Source organism: Pristis pectinata, chromosome X (assembly GCF_009764475.1).
Source record: "Pristis pectinata isolate sPriPec2 chromosome X, sPriPec2.1.pri, whole genome shotgun sequence".
Lineage (NCBI taxonomy): Eukaryota > Metazoa > Chordata > Chondrichthyes > Rhinopristiformes > Pristidae > Pristis > Pristis pectinata.
In genome coordinates, this window is record NC_067450.1 from 5,569,391 (window position 1) to 5,592,118 (window position 22,728).

Below are 22,728 nucleotides of genomic sequence, written 5' to 3' on the forward strand. Positions count from 1 at the left end.
AGAGATGGAACTAGGCAGTCTTGTGATGGATCATTAGCTTAGCTTAGGGCCAAACAGGGTTATGCAAAATCTGGTTCAGTCTCAGACTGTGGCCAGAGATAGAGTCATTGGTAGTGAGCAGAGTTTGTGCAATGAAAGAAGACTCATTTAATAAGTAGACCAAGAGATAACATTTAATCAAAAGTAAATACTGTTCATCCAGTACTGAATGTTGGACAAATCACTGAGACAGATCAGAAGCAGTTCATCCATTTGAAATAAAATTAGACAGTTCTTCAGAAGAACTGTGCCTTTAAGGGGAGCACAGTGGCGCAGTGGGTAGAGCCGCTGCCTCACAGCTCCAGGAGACCCAGGTACCATCCTGTCCTCCGGTGCTGCGTGTGGAGTTTGCACATTCTCTCGTGACCCCGGGTGCTCTGGTTCCCACCCACCCACACCCCAACGACGTGCGGGTTGGTAGGTTATTTGGCCACTGTAAATACCCCAGTGTGTAGGTGAGGGGTAGAATCTAGGGGGTGGGGTAAGAAGAAAGAATAAAATGGGATAGCATAGAATCAGTGTAAATGAGTGGTTGATGCAGAGTCCAAGGGTCAATCTCTGGGCTGCATCTCTCCACAAAGTTCCAATGAAGTGTTTACAACTCTCAAACACTTCTGATCACAGTGACCACCTCTCACAGTAAAAACCATCACACTAATCTTCTAATAATACACCTGTACTGGAGAAGGACTTCCTTTAGAACAGTGCCAACTTTAGGACAATTTTTCTGCATGGGCTTCCAGGCTTCTTTCAACAGCCTTCAAAATGTCTTTATTTATATTCCATTTATCTCTGATGTTGGAAGCAAGTTTAAACTTGCTGCAAAATCTTGCATTTCAAAAAACTTTCTATTCTTTAACGGCCGAATGAGAGAACTTCAGGGCACTCCCAACATGTTTTTGGAGCATATTTGTTGCTATAATGTAGCAAACCCACAGCTTTGTACACAGCAAGATCTCAAACTGGTTGGATAGTCTCCCGCCAACCCCACCCCCCCCCCCCCCCCCCCCCCCCCCCCCCCAAATAAAATGGTGCCAGAGGAAAATATTGCCCAGGGCACCAGGGAGAACTTCCCCATTTATCTTCTAAAGAGAACCACAGGACGTTTTACATCTTTAATTTGACTTCTTGAAAGATGGCATTTCCCACAGGGTCACACTCCCCTTCAGTATGGCACCACTGTATCAGTTTGGATTGAAACCCATGAGCTTCCAACTCAGGAGGCAAGAGTACTGCTCACCGAGCCACAGCTAACATCCTTGGTTTATAACACAAATACACTCAAACCTGAAGAGGTTGCATCGTGGTCTGGTGCGGCAATTCGAATGCACAGGAATGTAAGAAGCTGCAGGGAGTCATGGACTCTGCCTAATACATCACGGGCACATCCCTCCCCACCATCGGGAGTATCTACAGGAGGCGTTGCCTCAAGAAGACAACGTCCATCATCAAAGATCCCCACCATGCCATCTTTTCACAGCTCCCATCGGGCAGGAGGTACAGAAGCCTGAAGTCCCACACCACCAGGTTCAGGAACAGCTACTTCCCTTCAACCATTCGGTTCTTGAACCAACCTACACAACCCCAATCACTGCCTCAGTACAGCAACACTGACCACTTTACACTACAATGGATTTTGTTTTTCTTCTAATTGTGTTCTTTCTTGTATAATTCTGTATGATTCATGTTTAATTTGTGTTTTGCTTGTGAATGTTGTGTATCTGATGCTATGTGCCTGTGGCGCTGCTGCAAGTTATTCATTGCACCCGTGCATACATGTGCCTGTGGTCTGACAATAAACTCGACTTTGGGATAGTTCTTTGCAGAGCTCCTTCGGTAATTAGTGGGTAAATGCAAATAATGCATGCACCAAGTCAGATTAAAAGGTCCCACATTCACTTGCTCACTATGGTCCTAGTTTAGGCCTCTCAGTTAGTACCAGACTTGTTGATTATTTAAAGCATTTCATATTTTTTTTATTTCAGTCAGTCAACAGTTGGGATTGGAAATGTCCTTGCACTGAAAATGAATGTCAATTTTCTTCCCAATTACCACCCAGATGACTCTACTGCAGTGTGTACACAAGACCAGGCTTGACATGACCTCAGTCAGTCTGCAAATGTTATATAAAGCTATTCAAAAAAAAGATAACTAAAGCGACGCCAGATGGCTGCTGGCACTCAGAAACCCACCCCAGTAAGAACCAGCAGGTTGAGAAAACCCAAAAGGCATCTGGAGTTACTTACCCTGGGTTTGACAAGCAGCTGCCCCGTGACGGTGAACATTCGGGACAAGCCAAAAGGAGTGCACACTGTAAAGAGAAGGAGAAGTCAAAAAGAACCTTGGCAGTTTATTCAGACAGAGTCAAGATTGGCCTGGGCTCGCTGTAGTTTAGAGGAATGAGAGGCAACTTCACTGAGATGTACAAGTTTTTTTTAAATAAAAGAGGGGTTGACCGGAGAGCTGCCATGAGGCTGTTTGCTCAGGTTGGACTTCAACACCAGAAGCAGGTCTAGGAATAAGGGGTCAGCTACTCAGGGCACAAGAAGAATTTCTTTATTCAGATAGTAGCGAACCTCTGTAAACCTCTCCCCAGAGAGCAGTGGAGGCTCAGCTGTCCAGCACATTCAAGGCAGAGGTCAATGGGTTTGTGACCATAAAGGGACATGGAGTTCGGGTGTGGACAAGATGCATGATCTCTGTGAACCTTTCCTTTAATGCTTAACTCTGCACTAACCCATAGCTTTGAAAAAGGTGGTGGTCCACTGCACAGGCAGCTGTGGCTAAAATGTGTTTGTCCCATCCCATAATTTATTATAGATGTTTAAGTGAGGTTGAGGAGATAGGATTGCTCAAACTTTGTAGTTTAATCAGATTAAAACTAAAGCATTTGATGACATTTCTACTTCAAAACAATAACAGCAAAATGTTGAAGTTGCTGTAGAATTAAACCCAAAATGATTAAAACAAAAACTGGCTGCACAAAGAGGACATTTTTGGTGCCAACACGCAGGGGAAGTCAAACTGTTCAGGAAGTCCTGCTCTGCTTGTGTGGTTTGTCTGCTTCCCGTGTTAAATCTGTTCGACCGAAGCTCTATCCATACAGCACATTAATAAACGCAAGTGTTGCTGGCAATGCTCAGATCCAAAAAATTAATTTTAAAAAAGTAAACATGAAAGTTGTTTTTAAATGCTGTTAAACATCATGATATATATGAATCCGAGTTACTCACAGAGGAGAAGCAGGACTCCAAATAGAGAGATGCAAGAGTACAGGTATGGAAGGTAATAATCCCACAGATCTGTCGGTGAAAGAGAATCCACGTTAGAACTACAGGATAACAAAGAACAGAACAGCAGCAAAAAGGGTATCAATTCTCAACTTGTTAAACTCCACGGCTGTAACATCTGAAAGTGCCCAGTCACAAGGATGTGCGAAGCTCCATCCCGAAGTAACAGGGGTTTGGGAGGAATTGCGTGGTCCCCCAAACCAAGAGTCCGAGATTAAAGGGTTAAAGTTAACTGCAGTTCTTGCTGCCATGTCTCCTCAAACTTTCCACAAGGTACTCACCGTACAGAGATTCTCTACTAGCTGCATCATTATTGATAATTGCAGATGCCACCCAGACAATCCCCAGAACCAGGAGGGTCAGAAGAAAGAGGACAACGAATGTTTCATATACTCGAGCCATTACTCCCTGTTTAAAAAAAAGTATCAATTTAAGTACAGGTTTCAGCTTCACTCCAGTTACTGTGTTTAAACAAACTATAGATCAAGAGATTTCTTCATTAAAACCAGTATTCACAATGTCGGTAGATGGTACTACTGTTCAATTAAAAGGGTGTTGGTTAAGTAAGCTGTTCATCTGTAGAAACTGGGTACTGGAGGAGGGAGCCTTGCTTGAGGAAACCATCGGTAGGTTGATGAGCTAATCCTTTACTTAGTTGACGGCATCCATAAGCTATGAAGGAGAACAGCTCCAGTACACAGTTAAATAACAGAGCAAGAAAGGCTCCAATTATATGACTGTGGTGACAATGGCACAGGCAGACAGACAAGCTGGTTAATGCCTGCACCCCAGGACAGACTCCAACAACGTCCAACCGCAAGATGGCAGAAAATGGCAAATCCCTCTTTAAATTTCTTAATTCGGGGGAAAAAAAAACAAAGAACTTCACTTTGATACTAAAAGGGAAACAAGATACATTCGAGTGTCTGCTTTAATCATGTTTTTTTTGTTAAATCACACAATCACTGTAAATGAGTAAATTAACATAATCAAGTTCTTGATCACTTCAAATCTAATCAGTTGCTATCAGAACATAGTAAGACCATGATATGCCCAAAATTTATCTAAAGGGCTCATCAAAACGGATTGTGTGCAAACAAACAGGTTTACAGAGTTATCCAGAAACTGAACTGGAGTAGCACAACGTGGCTGCAAGAGCAGGTCAGAGGCTGGGAATCCAGCAGCGAGTAACTCACCTCTGAACCCCCAAAGCCTGTCCACCATCTACAAGGCCCAAGTCAGGCGTGCGATGGAACACCTGCCACTTACCCGGATGAGTGCAGCTTCAACACCACTCAAGAAGCTTGACACCATCCAGGACATAGCAGCCAGTTTGACAGGCCCCCCGTCCACAACCATTCACTCACTCCACCAGCAGTTTGTACCATCTACAGGATGCCCTGCAGCAACTCACCAAGACTCCTTAGACAGCACCTTCCAAACCCACCACCTCGACCAGTTAGAAGGACAAGGGCAGCAAAAGCACGACGACGTGGAAGTTGCCCTCCAAGCCTCACACCATCCTGATTTGGAAATATATCGCCGTTCCTTCACTGTCACTGGGTCAAAGTCCTGGAACTCCCTCCTTAACAACGTTGTGGGTCTAACCACAGCTCACAGACTGCAGCAGTTCAAGACAGCAGCTCACCTCACCACCACCTTCTCAAGGACAGCTAGGGAAGGGCAATTAAATGCTGGTTGAACCTTTGAAGCCCGCGTCCCTTGAATGAATACAAATAAGCAAATGCAAAGCCTAACAAGATGCTATCAAATACAATGGCCAAGCTATCCGTCGCTGGATCTGACTGGAACACAAAACATCTTTCGGCCCCGTTCTCCTCTGTCAAAATTACTTCCAACCCCAGGGTCAACAGGTAACCTCCTGACCCACCCAGGATCATCAGCCTTCCCCTGCCCTTCCGCTCTGCAACAAGCAGCTCAATGAGCCAACAGATTACTTGCTCACTGAGATAGAACCTCCTGGTCAGCTGCCTCTCCATTTTTCTCCGGCCCACCAAACCAACCCCTTACCACCCAGAGTTCCCTTCTTGCCAAAAACTCTCTTCTCGCACCCCTCCTGCCATCTCTGGACTCATCCTGCCCATGAGACTTGCCTCTCACTTCTTCTCAAGCTGCACAAGTTCTGTCCTCCCACACAGTACTTCAGCTGAAGTTGGAAGGAAGCTAAATTTCATATTCTAGTCAATTTGGCAAATTCGCACTTCCTATTCAATGATCACAACTGCTTTCCTGCCAAAAGCAACCCACACCATCCCAAATGAAATAACAGCCATTTTAAAGTGATCACTTTATTCCGATCAGTAATATTTATAGCTATTCACTGCTGAAATTCCAGGTTTCTGCAACATAACTGCATCCTTTCTCACCTTCTTTGAGCCAGCAAATCCTTCAGATTCAGTGAAGAAGTATGCAAAAGGCATTAGGAACACCAGAGAGATGTTGGAGAAGAGGAAAACAAGGTTCCACAGGCCTGCAGAGAGACAAAGGACCATTACATTCACTGTAAAATTACCAGTTAGGATCAGACAAAACTTGAAAAATCCCTGCTGCACAATGTGGCTGCCCTAACTGGCATCAATGCTGTATATTCCAAGGAAGCTTAATTCTCCAAAATAACCACAAAAACATTTGTTAACTAGGAAAGCAAAACAATTTGAATATATATTATTTAATTTAAAGCCACTGTAGTAGGTCACTTGCATTTTGAAAGTCTTCAGAAATGAGACATCCATTACGTAATTTGGAACAAACCCCAGGTTTCCAACTCCATCTGGGCACATTGCTGGAGGTTTCATCCACTGACAAACCCATCTGATCCAAAACATCCATCCTTACAGCACATTGCCTTCCCGAAACAAATCGGAATAGCAAACAGACAATATAAACAGATGAATAAAGTCTTGGTCATTCAAGCAGTTCCTTTTATCTAGAGAAAAATCTAGATAAGTAGTAAATGCATTCTCTCTCGTCTGGGCTGCTTGAAACAGTGTTCAGGAGGTTAGTTTTTGTATGCATCATTGTCAGTTCTGGAGTTGGCAACTTTAATTATATTCAGGATCTTAAGCAATGCCAACTCTCCAACAATGAAAAGTAGGGTGGCAAAATTGTACTGAACAGCAAGAGATAAATAGTTCAATTACCGAGGGCAAAATATCCAAGTCTAGATTTGTAGGGCACCGGATATTAATACATGGCCATTTTCCTCAAAGCTACAAACTTACTTTGCATTACCCCAACTCAGCACTAGATGGCAGCATTAACTCACTATTGACGAAGAGCGCAGGATTCAACAGTGTATTGCAGCTTCAAAAGTCTTCATTTGAGTGTTAAAAATTAATAACCAGATTAATAAATTAAATTGTAGTTCAGGGCAATTATATGTAGACAGAAACATAGCAGGTAAATGAGCTACAGTAGTCAGTGAGCTACAAAATCCACTCAAAATAGTGGATTTTGCTTCTGAATCCTTACAAATTAGATTAAAGTGATTATTCCCCCTCCCGTATCTTCTATTGTCCCTTCGTAGCAATTCCATGTGTCCTGTTTTTCTCCCCCCCCCCCCCCCAAAGGGCCCAATGATTGCAAGGTTTCTAAACACGTCCCAAGTGGCACGTCCTAGAGATCCTACACTCTGCGTGCAAGAGACCAAATCCCACCCACAGTATTGGCAGGATTACCAGTTAGTGACCAACAGTAGGGGCCACGGCTTCATTTCCCTTATTTAACCACAAGCCAAGAACCAACACAATTGCTGCTTCAGCTAAAAATTAACAAACACACAGGAGATAATTCTTGTCAGCTGTTTTACTCCTGTACAAGGACACATCTTATTTAGACATGGTGTGCAGTATTCTCATTTTTAAGAACACAAATGGCCACAAGGAAAAAAAAATGTAGTTTATGAAGTTAGTAACCTTTCCCTCTAATCTTGCTTTTTAAAGACCTCAGTACACTTCCAAATCCCTTTGCACGGACACCAAAGCAATTGTTGGGGTGCTCTGCACCTTTCCCTCCACATCCACAGAGCAAGTTGCAAGTTGGAGGCATTCATTAAGGTAACAAAGTGAGCCTAGATTGGAAGAACTGCAACTCCCTTCGAAATGCAGCTCTTTCCCAAGCATGCCAGCCAGTCACAGCGAAACTAGTAAGAATTGCAGCTTTGTTAATCCTATACATTATCGAGAAGCAGATCCAATGAATACTCACCGTGTAGAAGTGAACCGTTCAACCACTGCATGTAATAGTTTTCCGGCAACGAAAGTAGGATCTCATTGCTGATAATTGAAAATGGAAGGAGGAAGACGGCACCAGCAGATACTGCAAGGGTGAATGTGCACATCCAAAGCCTGGTCAAACAAAACATTGTTAGTCAATCTGTTTGCACAATTATGCCTTCCTTCCAAACTTGTCTACTTCACAACAAAGAATAAACATCTTCCATTAAACACACAGGCAGAAGGGGCAGGTGCCATCTGCCATGTACATCCTCTGCGTCCTTGCCATTGGTTACACTTGTATAAGGAAACTAAATGCAGGAGGAGGAATCCATAGAAATGTTTGAGACCTGAACAGGTACTTTTTACATGCTACTCTGAAAGGTAGTCAGTTCCCAAAAAGGTCAAGGTTGTGTATTCCAGGAGACTACACCAATGAAGCCCGTTGTGTGTGTTTAAACTCAGCAATTATTCAGGAGGCATCTTCCTAGGGAAATGTAGCCACTTTGGTATTTCTGCAAACCCTGCCTGCCAACTAGATTATAAAGTGATTCCTCAGCACTTCAAGCAGAGATAATCCTCGGAACACGACAGTGACATTTTAAGCCTTAAACAGAACTTCACATCTGCGTACTTAAATTTTAGGTGGTGCAACTTTCATTTTATATCACACTGGCATTGTAATTCCCACCCCCCTCCCAAAAAAAAATGCCCATGGATTGAAGAGATTTGTCAGTATAGATACTAGGTTTAACAGATCGCAGTGTTGTCCACTGATGGAGTGGTGCACAGAGATGGCACTTGGCAAAGGTACTTCAGTGAGTCTCAGCAATTATCTGGAGCAAAGAGGCACTCTGTAATGCAAAATATCAAAATAAATTCAACCCCTTTTCCTTTGCTGCCTGCGAGGAGGGATCCCTTGACAATGCGTTTCTTGTTTGTCATCAAGTCCCACAGGGTTTTCTGTGGCAGTTGCGGATCATGTGCCTATACCAAGCTCAAAAAAATATCACCAGATTCACCAAGGTTAGTCCCCAGGAAGCTGCACGTTAAGAGTTCTTCTTTTTAAGCAGAACCCAGAATTATCCAATGGATTGGTGCACAAAAACATAGAACACTAGAGCACAGTACAGGCCCTTCAGCCCACAATGTTGTGCTGACATTTTATCCTGCTCTAAGATCTATCCAACCCTTCCCTCCCACATAGCCCCCTATTTTTCTATCATTCACGAGTCTAAGAGTCTCTTAAATGTCCCTAATGTATCTGCCCCCACAACCTCTGCCGGCAGTGCGTTCCACGCACCCACCACTCTGTGTAAAAAAAAACTTACCTCTGACATCCTCCCTATACCTTCCTCCAATCACCTTAAAATTATGTCCCCTCGTGTTAGCCATTGTCACACTGGGAAAAAGTCTCTGACTGTCCACTTGCTCTACGCCTCTTATTATCTTGTACACCTCTATCAAGTCACCTCTCATCCTCCTTCTCTCCAAAGAGAGAAGCCCTAGCTCACTCAACCTATCCTCATAAGACATGCTCTCCAATCCAGGCAACATCCTGGTAAATCTCCTCTGCACCCTCTCTAAAGCTTCCACATCCTTTCTATAACGAGGCAACCAGAACTGAACACAATACTCCAAGTGTGCTCTGACCAGCAAAAACAGCATAAAAAGGGAGGATTCAATGCTCATTATTCAAAGGCTCCACACCATTTAGGAATGTAATTGCACCTCCAGGGCTTTGCTTAAATACATCAACATGCTGACCAGGTCATTCATTGTACTGTCCCAGGCACAAGAACACCACAATATCCAAATCCAAGTGCTTACAGAAGCACGTCTACACTGCAAACATAATTCACAAACAGAAGATGAGAAAGATGCTTTATTCACCCCTTGCTTTGTAAGTGGACACAAGCACTTTTCCCCAAGGAAGGAACCAGTTACATCCTAGATGTTCTGCACCAGCAGCTTTTGGAGGTTTCATTAAAAGGTTTTCAACATTTATTGCATCTCAAATGGAGCAATTTTGCAGCCCAAAGGAATGTTTCTTATAGGCAGTAAAGCCACTGCAAGTCAAAGCACAGAGGTACAAAAAGGAACAACTTATCAATTACACTCCAATATGACCTGTTGTGGGGCTCTGGACAAGCTTTACTCATCCTTGGGGACAATGGTGCTGGTGCTGGCCTTGGCAGCGACATACACTGCCCATCCTGAATTGGGAAGATGGTGGCGGGATAACTTTGAAGTCTCTGGAGCACTTTGCTAGACCAAAAGGACAACAGAGAGCCAGAATAGCAGAGCAACAAGCCATTCAGCCCACTGTTTCAGCACACTGGTGTCAAATGGGGTCACAGATCAGGAAAGCAGATTTCCTTCCCCAGAGCAAGAAGACCATTTGCTGTGTCGTTAAAAACTCAGAGGCTGACCAAAACTCTTGATAACACATCTGTTAAAACAGACTCAACGCAGGAGAGTGCTTGAACACCTGGATAAGTATAGCTCCAACAACACAAAGCTTGACACCTTCCAGAACAAAGTCTGCTTGATTGGTACCCCACCCATCACCCCAGACATTCACTCCCCTCACTACTGTCTTCAAAGTACAGTGCAGTAGCTCCTCCCAGACTCACAACCTCTGCCACCAAGGATTACAAGGGCAGCAGGTGCTGAGAAACACCACAACCTCCAGGCCACACACCATCCTGATCTGGAAATCCTTCAGCATCATTGAATCTACATGCTAGAAATCCCTAGCCAATAGTAGCATGGGAGTACATTCAGCAGAAGGACTGCAGTGGTTCAAGGCAGCAGTAAGCTCACCACCACCTTCTCAAGAGCAAATACACAAGGGCAATAGATGTTTGACCAGTTATGCCCAGATCCTGTGAATGAATAAAAATGCCACGGTGGGATCTGAACTCAAGTTTCCTCTATTGTACAAGAACACAAAATAGGAGCACGAGTAGACCACCTGGTCCCTCAAGCCTGTCCCTACATTCCATAAGATCGTGGCTAATCTGAATTACTGGTCCGCTAACAGAATGACTGATCTCCCACTGGGGGGCACAAATATTTACTATACACAAAACATTTTACAGAACAAAAGAAAAACTGGCCAGATAACAGGATAAGTTCACAAATCAATTTGCTCACAGTTATGGACGTGGCTGTACAAAGGGCAGGGCTGAGGTGCCACCGATATTCCAATATCACTGACGGGTACCAAAGTCCGACTGACACAGGATTTTGGACCTCAACCAATTGACTGGGTCTAAATTACCATGCTGAGTCACAATTACAGACCACAGTTTGAAGTTGTTCCCAGAGCTCCTCCTTCATTCAAATCTAATGGCAGGTTAACAACAGCAAGCACAATCTAATGACTGAAGCAAAAATTAAAGTGGAGATTGAATTCAAAAGATTACACTTACGTAATGCGATTGACTGTTGCATCCTCGTTATTGTCTAGAGAGAAAAGATAAATTTACATTACAAGACTCGAAATTAGTGCTTCATTCTAAGTGCTTTTCTTGGATTAAAATGGGAACACCATGTAACATACTTTGTAAGGTTAGATCAGACCAAGGACAAGTCTGCTTCAGACCACACCACCACTTGATCAAAGTTCTGGTGAAACAGATTCCTTCGTCAGAAAAAGTAGGTATGGTTTAATGTCTAAATCAAGGACTTTAACCTTGATGACATTTCTTACGTAACCCAGACTTTGCACATGTCACAAAGTGAATAAAGTTTCCTTTTAGTTTCAGCCATAAGAACAAAGGTTGGAGAAGACCATCTGATGCCGAAAGCTCATTGTTCAGAGCCTCAGCATGATTATTCCTGTCTCAGGGACACCGTATCCCTTCCCCGAAGGAAGCACAGTTCGATAGAGTCTCCAAAGTGTCAGAATCTTCTGTAGCAGATTCCGATCCAGTTCCTTCAGAACATCACCTGGCCCCAAATCAATGCCCTCAGAGTCTTTTCCCAAATGCTCCTCACCTTCTGAAAAAGGGAAGAAAGGCATTTCTTCCCACACAAGTTAGCCCCTAAAGAGCAAAACCTTACCCCATTGTACTCCAACCTGGTCAAATGCATGTTTGTGTGTACATGTGCGTGGATGTACTGGGGAAATGGGAGAAGGGGATGCAGGGGGGAAAAAAAAAATTGGGGCTCATATTTGCATCAGGAATCCTCCATTGGAACTGGGGATTGAGGCAGCAGTCTGCACATTTAGGACAGATATTCTTCTCCACTTTGCCAACACTACCAGTTCTCATTTCTGATCAGTTTTGACCATGCTCCTAACCCAAGGAAACCTGATCAGATTTGAGAGAGGGGGCTGTATAAAGTGAGGAAAAGTAGCTTTGAGTCGGGTTTCAAAAGAAAAAAAATATATAGACTGAGTTGAGAACAGCATTCTTATTACAGAATGCTGCTGCTTTGAAGTCTTATCTAATTGGGCTGCAGAGGAGTTTGCAGATTAAGAGGATTTCAAGTTTCATTCCATTGTGGGGCAGAGCAGTCGGGGGGGGGGGGGGGTAGGGGTAGGAGGAGAAGACGGCTGAACGACTCTGGTCTCTTGTACATCCTGATACCCTTCACCCCACCATTTGGTGAACATAGTGCTGGTTCTTCTGGAATGCATTTTTCTTTAAACCTCTTCCATTAAAATGCCCCTAAAATTTATCCCCCCGGTCAAGCTTTAAGCAGCATTTCTTAACAGCTCATTCTTTGGATAAGTATCAGGATTTATTAGGATCACAGCTGTTTTCCTGTATTTAAAGCAAGTTCTTTGTTAGTTTAATATACATAGGTTACCATCCGACAGAAATGCATTCTACATTCTCCAGTTGACTATTTACCCAAAGCTTAACAGCAGAACATTTCAGTTGTAGTTAATGGCATGTATGACAACAGGAATGTGCCAATACTTCAGCTCATTAATAGAACAGCACGTCCAGAATGCTGGCAAGTCACAGGAAAGGTTAAGCCACACTGACATCATCAGCTGCCCAACAATGCAAGATCCTGTTAAGTAACATGCAGTATCGATGCCACCAGGTGTTGTACGAGATCTTAGAATAACCGAAATAAGATTTGGAAAGAGAACAAAAATAGCCCCCCCTCCCAGCTGTTGGCTTTAATCTTGGCACAGACAATCCATTATTGTGCATTCTCTTTGCGTGCTGAAGTTTGGCACGATTGGGGAATCGGAAGATGCAGGCCACAATATCTCTGACAGTTGCATCAGTCTGAGCAAATCAGCCAAACCTCGGGTTAGATCCCTTGGCTCAACTGAAATTAGTTTGCAACAGTCACAGGTGCAGTAAGGGGTGGGGTGTTGGAACTTGCCAAATGGTCCCTTATGCCTGAAGGGCAAGGGGGTAAAACAAAAGAGGAACCAAAATAAACATCCAAAAACTTGGTAGAAAAACAAAATGTTGGAAACACTCAGCAGGTCAGGCAGCATCTGTGGAGAGAGAAACAGAGTTAACGTTTCAGGTCCGAGACTCTGTCAGAAGCAAAGTTGTTGCTGGTAAATCCAGTGCATCCCACAAGGGTGTCAGAATGGGAACTTTTGAGGAATGGAGGGATGGAGTTGGCTTCCGACAAAGAGCCAAGGTCTCACAATGGGGCACTTGGCTATTGTGCTGGAGGGCAGCCTGTGCCTCAGTGAGCACCATGATTCTTTAGGAAAGGGAGAGTGGGAAAGATGCAAATAAAAATTGCCCCCACCTCTCGCAAATATAAATATGACACCAGTCACCAATCAGCCAGAAGTTTACACTGTTAAATTTTAAGTACTGGTTGTCTCAGCTGTAGCCAGGCTGCATGGATACAACAAATGATTAAACAGAGCATCCTGTTTAAACACAAGATTCAACCAGTATGATAAGCTATGGTATTAGTGGTGAATAACATGCGGTCTCAAAGATTAAATTGATATTTCTATTAAATCTGTATACAATTCAAGTTGCTGACACCAACGGACCTTGGTATTCTGAATGAGGATTTAGACCAGCGAGTGCTGATTGTGTTACATCTCTTTCCCCCACCCCCCAGCATCCAAGGGCACAGCTCTTTGTCAATAATCAACCAACAGCTTGCAGCTTGCCCAGTGAGGCCATGAACAGCTCCCCATCACTTCTCTTGATTTCCCACACAGAAGGCTGGCCACAAGCCCAGTCCAACGTGACCTATTAATAGTTGCAGAAAAATAACCTGCTGGGTTCATCTTCCATCAAAGCACATGAAGTAAAAACAGCTCGAGCACCTGACAGAGTTGGCAAATCAGTACTGAAAACAGACAAATAACACAGGCGCACACAGCCTCATGCGTCAACTTATCTGCAGCATTTAACACAACTGATCACACCATTTTCCTCTAACACCCGTTCACATTTGGGCAGTTGGTTGAGAGTGCACTGGCCTGGTGCTGATCTATCTAGTTGTAGCCAGAGGCACCAGCTTCACTTATTGCTCCCCCACCATCACTTCTAGTGTTCTCCAAGGATTTATCTTTGCCCCTTCCTATTTTGCATTGACATACTGGCCCTGGGTGACATCAACCTCAAACAATATCAGTTTCCACTTTTATGCTGATGACAGCCAGCTTTACCTCACAAATAACCTGACCACCTGCCAAGATATGGAACTGAATAAAACTGAGAAACACTGGCAGAAGACAGACGTACAGCCTCGCAAAGCTGCTCCAGCATTCAGCAGAATCATGACTGATCTATGCTTCATCTCCATTTTCCCAACCAAATTCCATTATCACCGGATTCTCTTAGTGTGTCCAAAGTCAACCTCAGCCTTGGAGACACTCAATGAATCATCAGAGCATCATAAGAGGTATCAAATTCCAAATATTTACAACCCACTGCATAAAGATATCTCCTCTCCTCTCAGTCTCGAGGATAAGGTAGCAGCCATTTGAGACAAAGAAACCAATCCTTTTACCATGCTATATCACCATCAGTCCCACAAGCTTCAATTTTACATTCAACCTTGTGTCACCTTATCAGATTCCTTTTGAAAGTCCAGAGGGCACATCCACTGTTTTCCCTTACCTATTGTTAGTCACGTCCTTGTCTTGTCAGACACAATTTCCCCATCATAGAACCATATCAACTGCGTATCACACTGTGATTTTTGTACCCTGTTACCAGACCTCATTTCTATTAGACCACCCAAGGAGGAAGCAGCAACAACAGTTTTCAGGCTAACTAGTCTGTTATTCCACATTATCTCTTTCCCATCTTTCTTAACAGGTGGCATTTCCAATTTGGGGTCATTCCAGAATCAAGGGAATTTTGGAAGATTATCACAGACCTATCCAACATCTCTGCAGCTACCTCTTTTCCAGAGAATTTCTTGTCTTTTCAGACTTTTGGTACAGGTACTGGAGAAATCTCTTTTCTGAAATACTAACTATTCAAGTTGCTCACTCTCATTAAACCCTTCACAAATGAGCAAAGAATTCCTGCAAATAAATAAGAGGAACAAAGTCGTCATCTTCAGTCTGTCACAAACTAAGTTTCCTAAAATTTCTTCCCCCTGGCAACTGCTTAAAAATGAACCAGATTGTTTGAAACTTTAATGTCATACTTGACCCTGAAATAAGCTTTGCACACAAGACTATCTATTTCCACCTCTGCCCTCCAGCAGCTAATTTCCTGCTGAAACCATCATCCATAACCACTTACTTCTACATTTAACCCCGATGCAATGTGACCTGCTGCCCATGACCAAACCGTTAAACATTACTCCTTTGACGATTTGCTTGCAGGTTTACTGACCTACATTGGGGGTGTTTAACTGGGAGCCACAATGTTCATTCTCCTTTTCAATTCCCTCCATAGCCTCCACCCCCTGCCTCACTCATCACACCCATTTTATAGCCCTTCCAATCCAATGATGCTCAAATGATATCTGTGCTCTTCAACTTGATTATATGCGAACTTGATCACTTCACCATTGGTTGCCGTGCCTTCATACAAACCAGGCCACTCTGCTCTGCTTTGCCATTCAATATGATAATAGCCGACTCAGCTGCAACCTCAGTTTCACCCTCTCACTAACTTATCACCCCCTCCCTTCCCTCCCCCCGTTCTAGATACACCTACGTCCTCTCAACATCCATCCTATTGGTTGCCAAGCCCCAGGATCTGGAATTCCTTCATTGAAAAAGGAGGAAAAGGAGTGATGAGGTTTAGGAACCTCCTTGAAACCTACCTATTTGATCGAACTTTTGATCACCTGCTCAAATCACTAGATTTTGTTGGATATTACTCAAGGAGGACCAAGGGAAGTTTTATTATGTTCATGGTGCACTATAAATAAAGTTTGTTGCTGTGGCTCACCAGTTACTTAAAAAAAAGTGCTTCCAAGGAACAGGACAAAAACAGCACAGACAGAAGCCAAGCCATTTGGGAGTTCTTTGTTTTAAAAAAAAAGAAAGCTTAGCTCGAGTGCCCATACATTTGTATACGCATGCAGCTTTACACCCAATACACCCAAATTTCTACCATTTACATGGACACTTATGCAAAGGGCTTCATATCTTGGGCAAAAGAATGGGTGTTCCTGAAGCCAATCTAGAAAATGACTCCTGATAATCCTCCACTGCAAGTTTGTGTCCAAAGTTCATTGTTGTCTTCACTTGCCTCCCAGACTGTCATCATCCATTCCAAGGCTCTGCTTATTTAGGTTAAAAAGATCCTAGCTTGTTCAGTACCCAGGGAATCCTCATTTCGGGTAGGAGGAGGAGGAGCTTCAACCTTTACTAATATTGATTCCTCAATCAATGTTAATCTCAAGAAGTCGTCACTTTCCAGTGGCCACCTTCTCAAAGTTGCTTTGGTCCCAGCTGAGACTAATGAAAATCACCAGAGAAGAGTTCTCTTCCAATGGGTAATGAATGAAAATGTGGAGGAGGAGTGCTGTGAAATGCAGGTTTGAACAGAAAATTGTGTGTCTCCCCACACATAACTAACCTTTGTTCTGACAGGTTGAACTAGAATAACCTTGGGTGGATATTTTAAATAAACTCCATAATAGAAATGCGAATCAGAACACGAACAAAACTGTTCCCTGGGGCAAGGCTATCCACCTTGAAGAGCTGAGCAGATTTTAAAGTAATAAGCAGCAAATGTAAGGAGCAACAAAAGTACGTCAGCGGAGGAATAGGTCTCTTCCCCACCCCACATGCAGAGAATGTCAAAAACAAGATTATCAACATCACCAGTTCTTAAGGAGATAAGAGACTTCAGATGCTGGAATCCAGAGTAACAATCTGCTGGAGGGACTCAAGTAGGTCGAGCAGCATCTGTGGAGAAGGGTTGGGGAAAAAGGAGTTGGCGACATTTTGGGTAAAAACCTGCATCAGGATGGGAGGACACCAATTCTTATTTCTGGATGCAAGGAGGACCTGTAGGTCTTGATAATTTCAGAGTTCCTCCCGATCTATAGGTTCCATTTTGTTTAAATGTTAGAATTTAAATTTGAGGTAGAAAACAAGATTTTTCAATGTACTGGGAGCAATTAAGGAGTTGTCCCTCAATCCCCTGCCAAAAAAAAACACATTTCTTTGGGACAGTCCTTCAAGGGATTATCATGCTGTCAGTAACTCAAAGTTCCGCCAAAATCTTAATGCAGTTCACACTATCAACAGCCTTTGGAAGAAAATACCAAGAGAAAATTTTGTTGACCAAGTAGACCAAACCAAATGAACATACTTCATGCATGACTTATTTCTGAATTTTATTAGCTGGCAGTGCTAACTTAGTTGTTTCTTTAAAAAATACTGTTGAGTCACCATGCTGCAAGTTAGAAGAGATTAAAAAACACATTGAAACATTTGGAATGAAATACAGATGTTGCATTTTTAAAAACATGCATTCCAATACATTTCAGCACTTGTTTAAAATGGCTTGTGATGGTCACCTTCCATTTCACCATGAGATTGGCAGTTTTATGAAAGTCTAAATAAAATGCCATTTTTGAAGCTGAGTTTGCAACTTGCATAAGTAAACACAAGAGTCACCCATTAGGAATCTCAGGAATACAGACACCACCCTTTCAGACGTAATTGTTACAACAACTTGCATTTATGATACACCTTTAACGCAAAGTGCCCAAATAGCTACGCAGAAGTGCATTCAGACTAAAAATAGACAGCGTCAAAAGGAGGGGTCAGGTGAGAAAGGCGGGAACCAAAGATTTACAATTATAAAGCTCATTCATCTCCTGAACTCGTGTTTTCGAAGTATAATCACTGTTGCATTGCAGGAAACATAGCAACTGATATGGGCACACAAAATCCTATTAAAGCAATGTGATAATATGTAGATAATCTGTTTTCCAATGAGTGAGGGATAAATAAAAGACCAGAGGGAAGTCTCCTACTCTTCCTTAGCATAACCCCATGGGATATTATATGTCCATCAGGAGAGCAGACAGGTCTCACCCAAAAGATGACAACAGTAAAGACCTCCCCCAGTACTGCAGAGGAGCGGTAACCTACATCCAGCCTCAGTAAAGGCACTGCTTTAAACCAAGCTCTTAAGAGAAGGAGAACCAGAAGAGAAGAGATTTCGGGATGGAATTCCTGCACTTCAGGTCTTGGCAGCTGAAAGTACAGCTGCCAATGGGGTTGCACAGGAAGCCAGAGGACAGGTGGTCAGGGTAGAGGCAAGCACATTTCTCTTTTTAACTGCTTTCGAATGGAGCTATTGCTTGCGAGCTTCAATCATTCCAATCTTGGCTCTGACATCGCAGACAAAAATTCTGCCCAGCCCAGCATTCTCCAACCCCACTCTCTGAAGATACCGACACTCGCTGAAGGATAGTTGTGCGAGCATTGGTATCACTTCAGCTAATCAGTGTGCCCATCCTTCAGCTGGGAGCCAAGCATGTTGCACATTTCCATTTAAAGAAAAAGATCAATACAAGTTGCATAACTGCTTTGCAAAATTGTCATCCAGCTATTCGATACATCATACCATTTTGTAACATACAGGAAGCTTGCTTTAATTCCCATAACAAAATCGTAACCAGTCAAAATGAAGCATGCAACACCAAGAGACACCGTAGAAGCCACGGCCAAGAAAGCTCACCAGCGCCTCTGCTTCCTCAGGAGGCTTAAGAAATTTGGTTTGTCCCCTTTGACTCTCACCAACTTTTACCAATGCACCATAGAAAGCATCCTATCTGGATGTACCACGGCTTGGTACGGCAACTGCTCTGCCCAGGACCGCAAGAAACTGCAGAGAGTTGTGGACACAGCCCAGCACATCACAGACACCAGCCTCCCCTCCTTGGACTCTCTTTACCTCTCGTTGTCTTGGTGAAGCAGCCAGCATAACCAAAGACCCCACCCACCCAGGTCATTCTCTCTTCTCTCCTCTTCCATCGGGTAGAAGATACAGGAGCCTGAGGACATGTACCACCAGGCTTAAGGACAGCTTCTACTCAGTCAATAGACTATTGAACAGTTCCCTTATACAATGAGATGGACTCTGACCTCACAATCTACCTTGTTGTGACCTTACACCTTACTGCACTGCACTTTCTCTGTAGCTGTGACACTTTACTCTGTACTGTTATTGTTTTTACCTGTACTACCTCAATGCACTCTGTACTAACCCAATGTAACTGCACTGTGTAATGAATTGACCTGTACGATTGGTATGTAAGTCAAGTTTTTCCACTGTACCTCGGTACAAGTGACAATAATAAACCAATACCAAGAGGTTGTGTGTAACTGAAAAGGGATGAAAGCGTAAAAAGGACTTCTTTAAAGTGCACCTCTATCACCCTTGTGGCACCCTAGAAAGTGGGCACCACGTTATACCTACTGCCAGAATTTAGAAATAGTAGGATGTAACCCAAGTGACAAGATACCGAGGGCACTGAAAGATGCACATCAGCTCACCAGATATACACGAAGTACCAATGGTACACGACCATTGGCAATATCATTCATTTTTAACCAATACACAATTATATATACACATCTAAGAAGCTTGGCCTAAAACTGTCATCCACAGACAGGCCACCAAGTCAGAATAACTATTTTAGCACTTGCAATGAAAGGATTTTGTTTTAAAAAGTCACCTGTTGCAAAGTCTGCATTCTTTTTAAACCGAGTGATGACCAGGTAGGAGAGGATATACAGAGTAGTGAAGAGCAGTGCACAGATCTGTGGAGAAAGATGAAGAAAGGTTAATGGATCAGACAACAGAATATAAATGTTGACGTGCCAGTGCTAAGCAGCCCACTCCAATTCCAGCACTCAAAATGAAACAAAAGCTGTTCATGTAGGCAAAATAGCGAAGTCTGCCCACAATCAATTTACTCCATTCCTCAGTGGGTACCTGGGGCAGAACGGGGCCTTAAATCACCAAGAGTTCTCATCATTATCTACATTTTGTTTTATTTCAAAAATGGACTTTATTCATAATAAATATACAAAAGGAAGAAAGTGCAAAAATCTTCTACATTCACAGTCATTGCATTCAGTAGTGTAAACATTTAAAGAGAAAAACACAAACAAACCTCGCACCATTGCCACTCACATGGTTCCGTGGTGAAACACCCTTTCATTGTTCAGGGGCTTCCCCACCCTACTCAGCCCGTCCACGTGAGGCAGCGGAAGGAGCCCACACGGTGGTCCTTCCCCACAGAGCCTTACCATTGGCTGCGCCCGAGCTTCAGTGCGTCCCTCAGCACGTACTCCTGCAGCCTGGAATGTGCCAGTCGGCAGCGTTCCCCTACGGACATCTCGCTGTGCTGAGACCCCAAGCTTCAGGCAGACCAAAGAGCATCCTTCACCAAGTTGATGACCTTCCAGCAGCACTTGATGTGTCTCGGTGTGTGTCCCTGGGAACAGCCCGTGGATCAGAGTCCTCTGTTACACAGCTGCTGGGGATGAACCAGGACACCGACCCTTGCATCCGTCTCCACACCCTCTTAGCAAATCCGCAGTCTGCAAAGAGGTGGGTGACCATTTCTTCCCCACCGCAGCCGTCCCGAAGGCAGAGTACATTGGGGGTGATATGTCGTCTGTAGAGGAAAGCTCTGACTGGGAGGGCACCTCTCACCACCAGCCAAGCAAGGTCTTGGTGCTTGTTGGTCAGATCTGGTAATGAGGCATTCTGCCAGGTGGTTTGGACAGTTTGCTCAGGGAACCACCCCACAGTATCCATAGTGTCCCTATCCCACAGTATCTGCAGGACTTTCTGTACTGACCATTGTCTGATGGACTTGTGGTCAAAGGTATTTGTGTGGAAGAACTCTTCCACAAAGGACAGATAGTGCAGCAACGTCCAGCTGACTGGGACATTGCGCGGCAACAGGGCCAGACCCGTCTAGTGTAGCGATTAGCGTGATGCTATTACAGCGCCAGCGATCGGGGTTCGGTTCCCGTCGCTGTCTGTAAGGAGTTTGTACGTTCTCCCGTGTCTGCGTGGGTTTCCTCCAGGTGCTCCGGTTTCCTCCCACATTCCAAAGAAGTAGAGGTAGGTTAATTTGAGTTTAAAATGGGTGGCACAGACTAATTGGGCCGGAAGGGCCTGTTACCACACTGTAAATAAAATTTTTTTAAAAACCACCAGGGACAGGTAGAACCTTGTTCTCCTTGGTTGCTTCCCAGTGAATCACAGAGAGTCAAAGAGGAGCTTCACGGTTCTCCAACCTGTGCAATCCCCCTTTAGTTCTTTGATGTTCTCTGGGGTCAGCAGCTTGACATTCAACTTCCACAATTCACACCCCCCCCCCCCCCCCCCCGTCTACCTTCTAGGTGTTTCTGTAGGTGACAGGAGGTGCAATGCATTATCTCCATCACCTGGTGAGGCTGCAGCATCTACCCACATTGAAACTTTGTGGTAGTGTTTACTGTCAGGATTTGCACATTAAGAATGGTCTTTATGCAAACTACCAGAGGACTGGCTGCCACAGCTAGTCAGGGGTGGGGAATGCCCTTTATAAAGTGATACGAGTTTCCCCAATTAAAAATGCAATGAGGCAGCTCTCATTCACCCAACCATTTCCTAGACAAATCTGTCAAGGGAACAATTTGCTACCCAGTGAATGCAATTGTCACAACAGGATTGAAATAGTGTTTTGTCCAGACTTTGTTTACAAGTTACCACAGAAAACTTCTCTTATCTAGGTTTTTGAAAAACATACAATTGGAGGGTCTGGGGTAGAGGTCCAGCTCCATTTTAACAGGTGTTGAGAAATATGCTTCAGCAACAAAGAGTGCATGCAATTTGGAAAATCCAGACCAACACCTTCGTGCACCAGGCTACACACATTTGACACTGTCCATTCACAGTTCTTGCTTTTTTGCTCTCCTTCAACCCCCAAGCATATTTAAAGAATGCAGAGCTCCAAAACCCAATCTAACCCCACTACAATCTTGCACTGATCCACAGAACCATGCTGCTATTTATACAACTATGCAACTTCAGAAGACTAAATGATCCCAGAAGGCTCATTTTAAAATCATAGAAATACTGCTACCCAACAGCATCCTCATTTTCAAACGCTGATATCAATTCTTTCAGACTTTAGCAGCTTCTTATAGAATGTAAATTATACTTACATCTGGGAGGTGCCAAGTTAACTGACACAGAGACTGACACACTATATATGCACCTATTGGACTAAACTCTTCAATCTCATTTCCCCTCCTTATTCATGAAGCCACCCATTTCAAACTGCATGGGCAGAAGGCTAAACATTGTCTAGGGAAAAGTATTATATCCCCAGTGACTGCTTACGAAATTCACCAACAGCACAGAATACAGAAAACAGGACAGATACATCTTGAATATTAAAAGGATATGAAACAACTCTGGGTAAAGAGAGTTTGGATACAGATCAGCCATGGTCTAATTAAAAAGCAATGGACTGAATGCTGACCCCCATTCCTATTATCAAAACAGGAAACAACACCATCCTTTTCTGTCACCAAGTTGGTCACTTTCATTGCCATTTACTTAAAAGCTCAGGTTTGCACATATTCCTATAGATGAGCTATAGGAATACTTGAGCAAACATAAGTAGTTTTGAGGATTAAAAAAAAAGAGGCCTTACCAGTTCAGAGTATGACAGCTCATTTTAACTGGCCAGGTCCGTTTTGCTGGTTC

The 22,728-nt window shown here is 43.6% G+C and overlaps 1 protein-coding gene across 2 annotated transcripts in view; it reads right to left on the minus strand.

Annotated features, from left to right (window-relative positions):
* lmbr1l (limb development membrane protein 1-like) overlaps window positions 1-22,728 on the minus strand; it is a 56,521-nt gene that overhangs the window by 19,612 nt on the left and 14,181 nt on the right. For both annotated transcript variants that reach the window (XM_052009686.1, XM_052009687.1), the window contains exons 2-8: window positions 19,691-19,775; window positions 11,002-11,035; window positions 7,557-7,696; window positions 5,717-5,820; window positions 3,611-3,737; window positions 3,273-3,341; window positions 2,286-2,350 (exon numbers count right to left, since the gene is read on the minus strand). In XM_052009686.1, coding sequence (XP_051865646.1) covers window positions 2,286-2,350; window positions 3,273-3,341; window positions 3,611-3,737; window positions 5,717-5,820; window positions 7,557-7,696; window positions 11,002-11,035; window positions 19,691-19,775 — 624 coding nt within the window. The remainder of the gene's footprint in view (window positions 1-2,285; window positions 2,351-3,272; window positions 3,342-3,610; window positions 3,738-5,716; window positions 5,821-7,556; window positions 7,697-11,001; window positions 11,036-19,690; window positions 19,776-22,728) is intronic.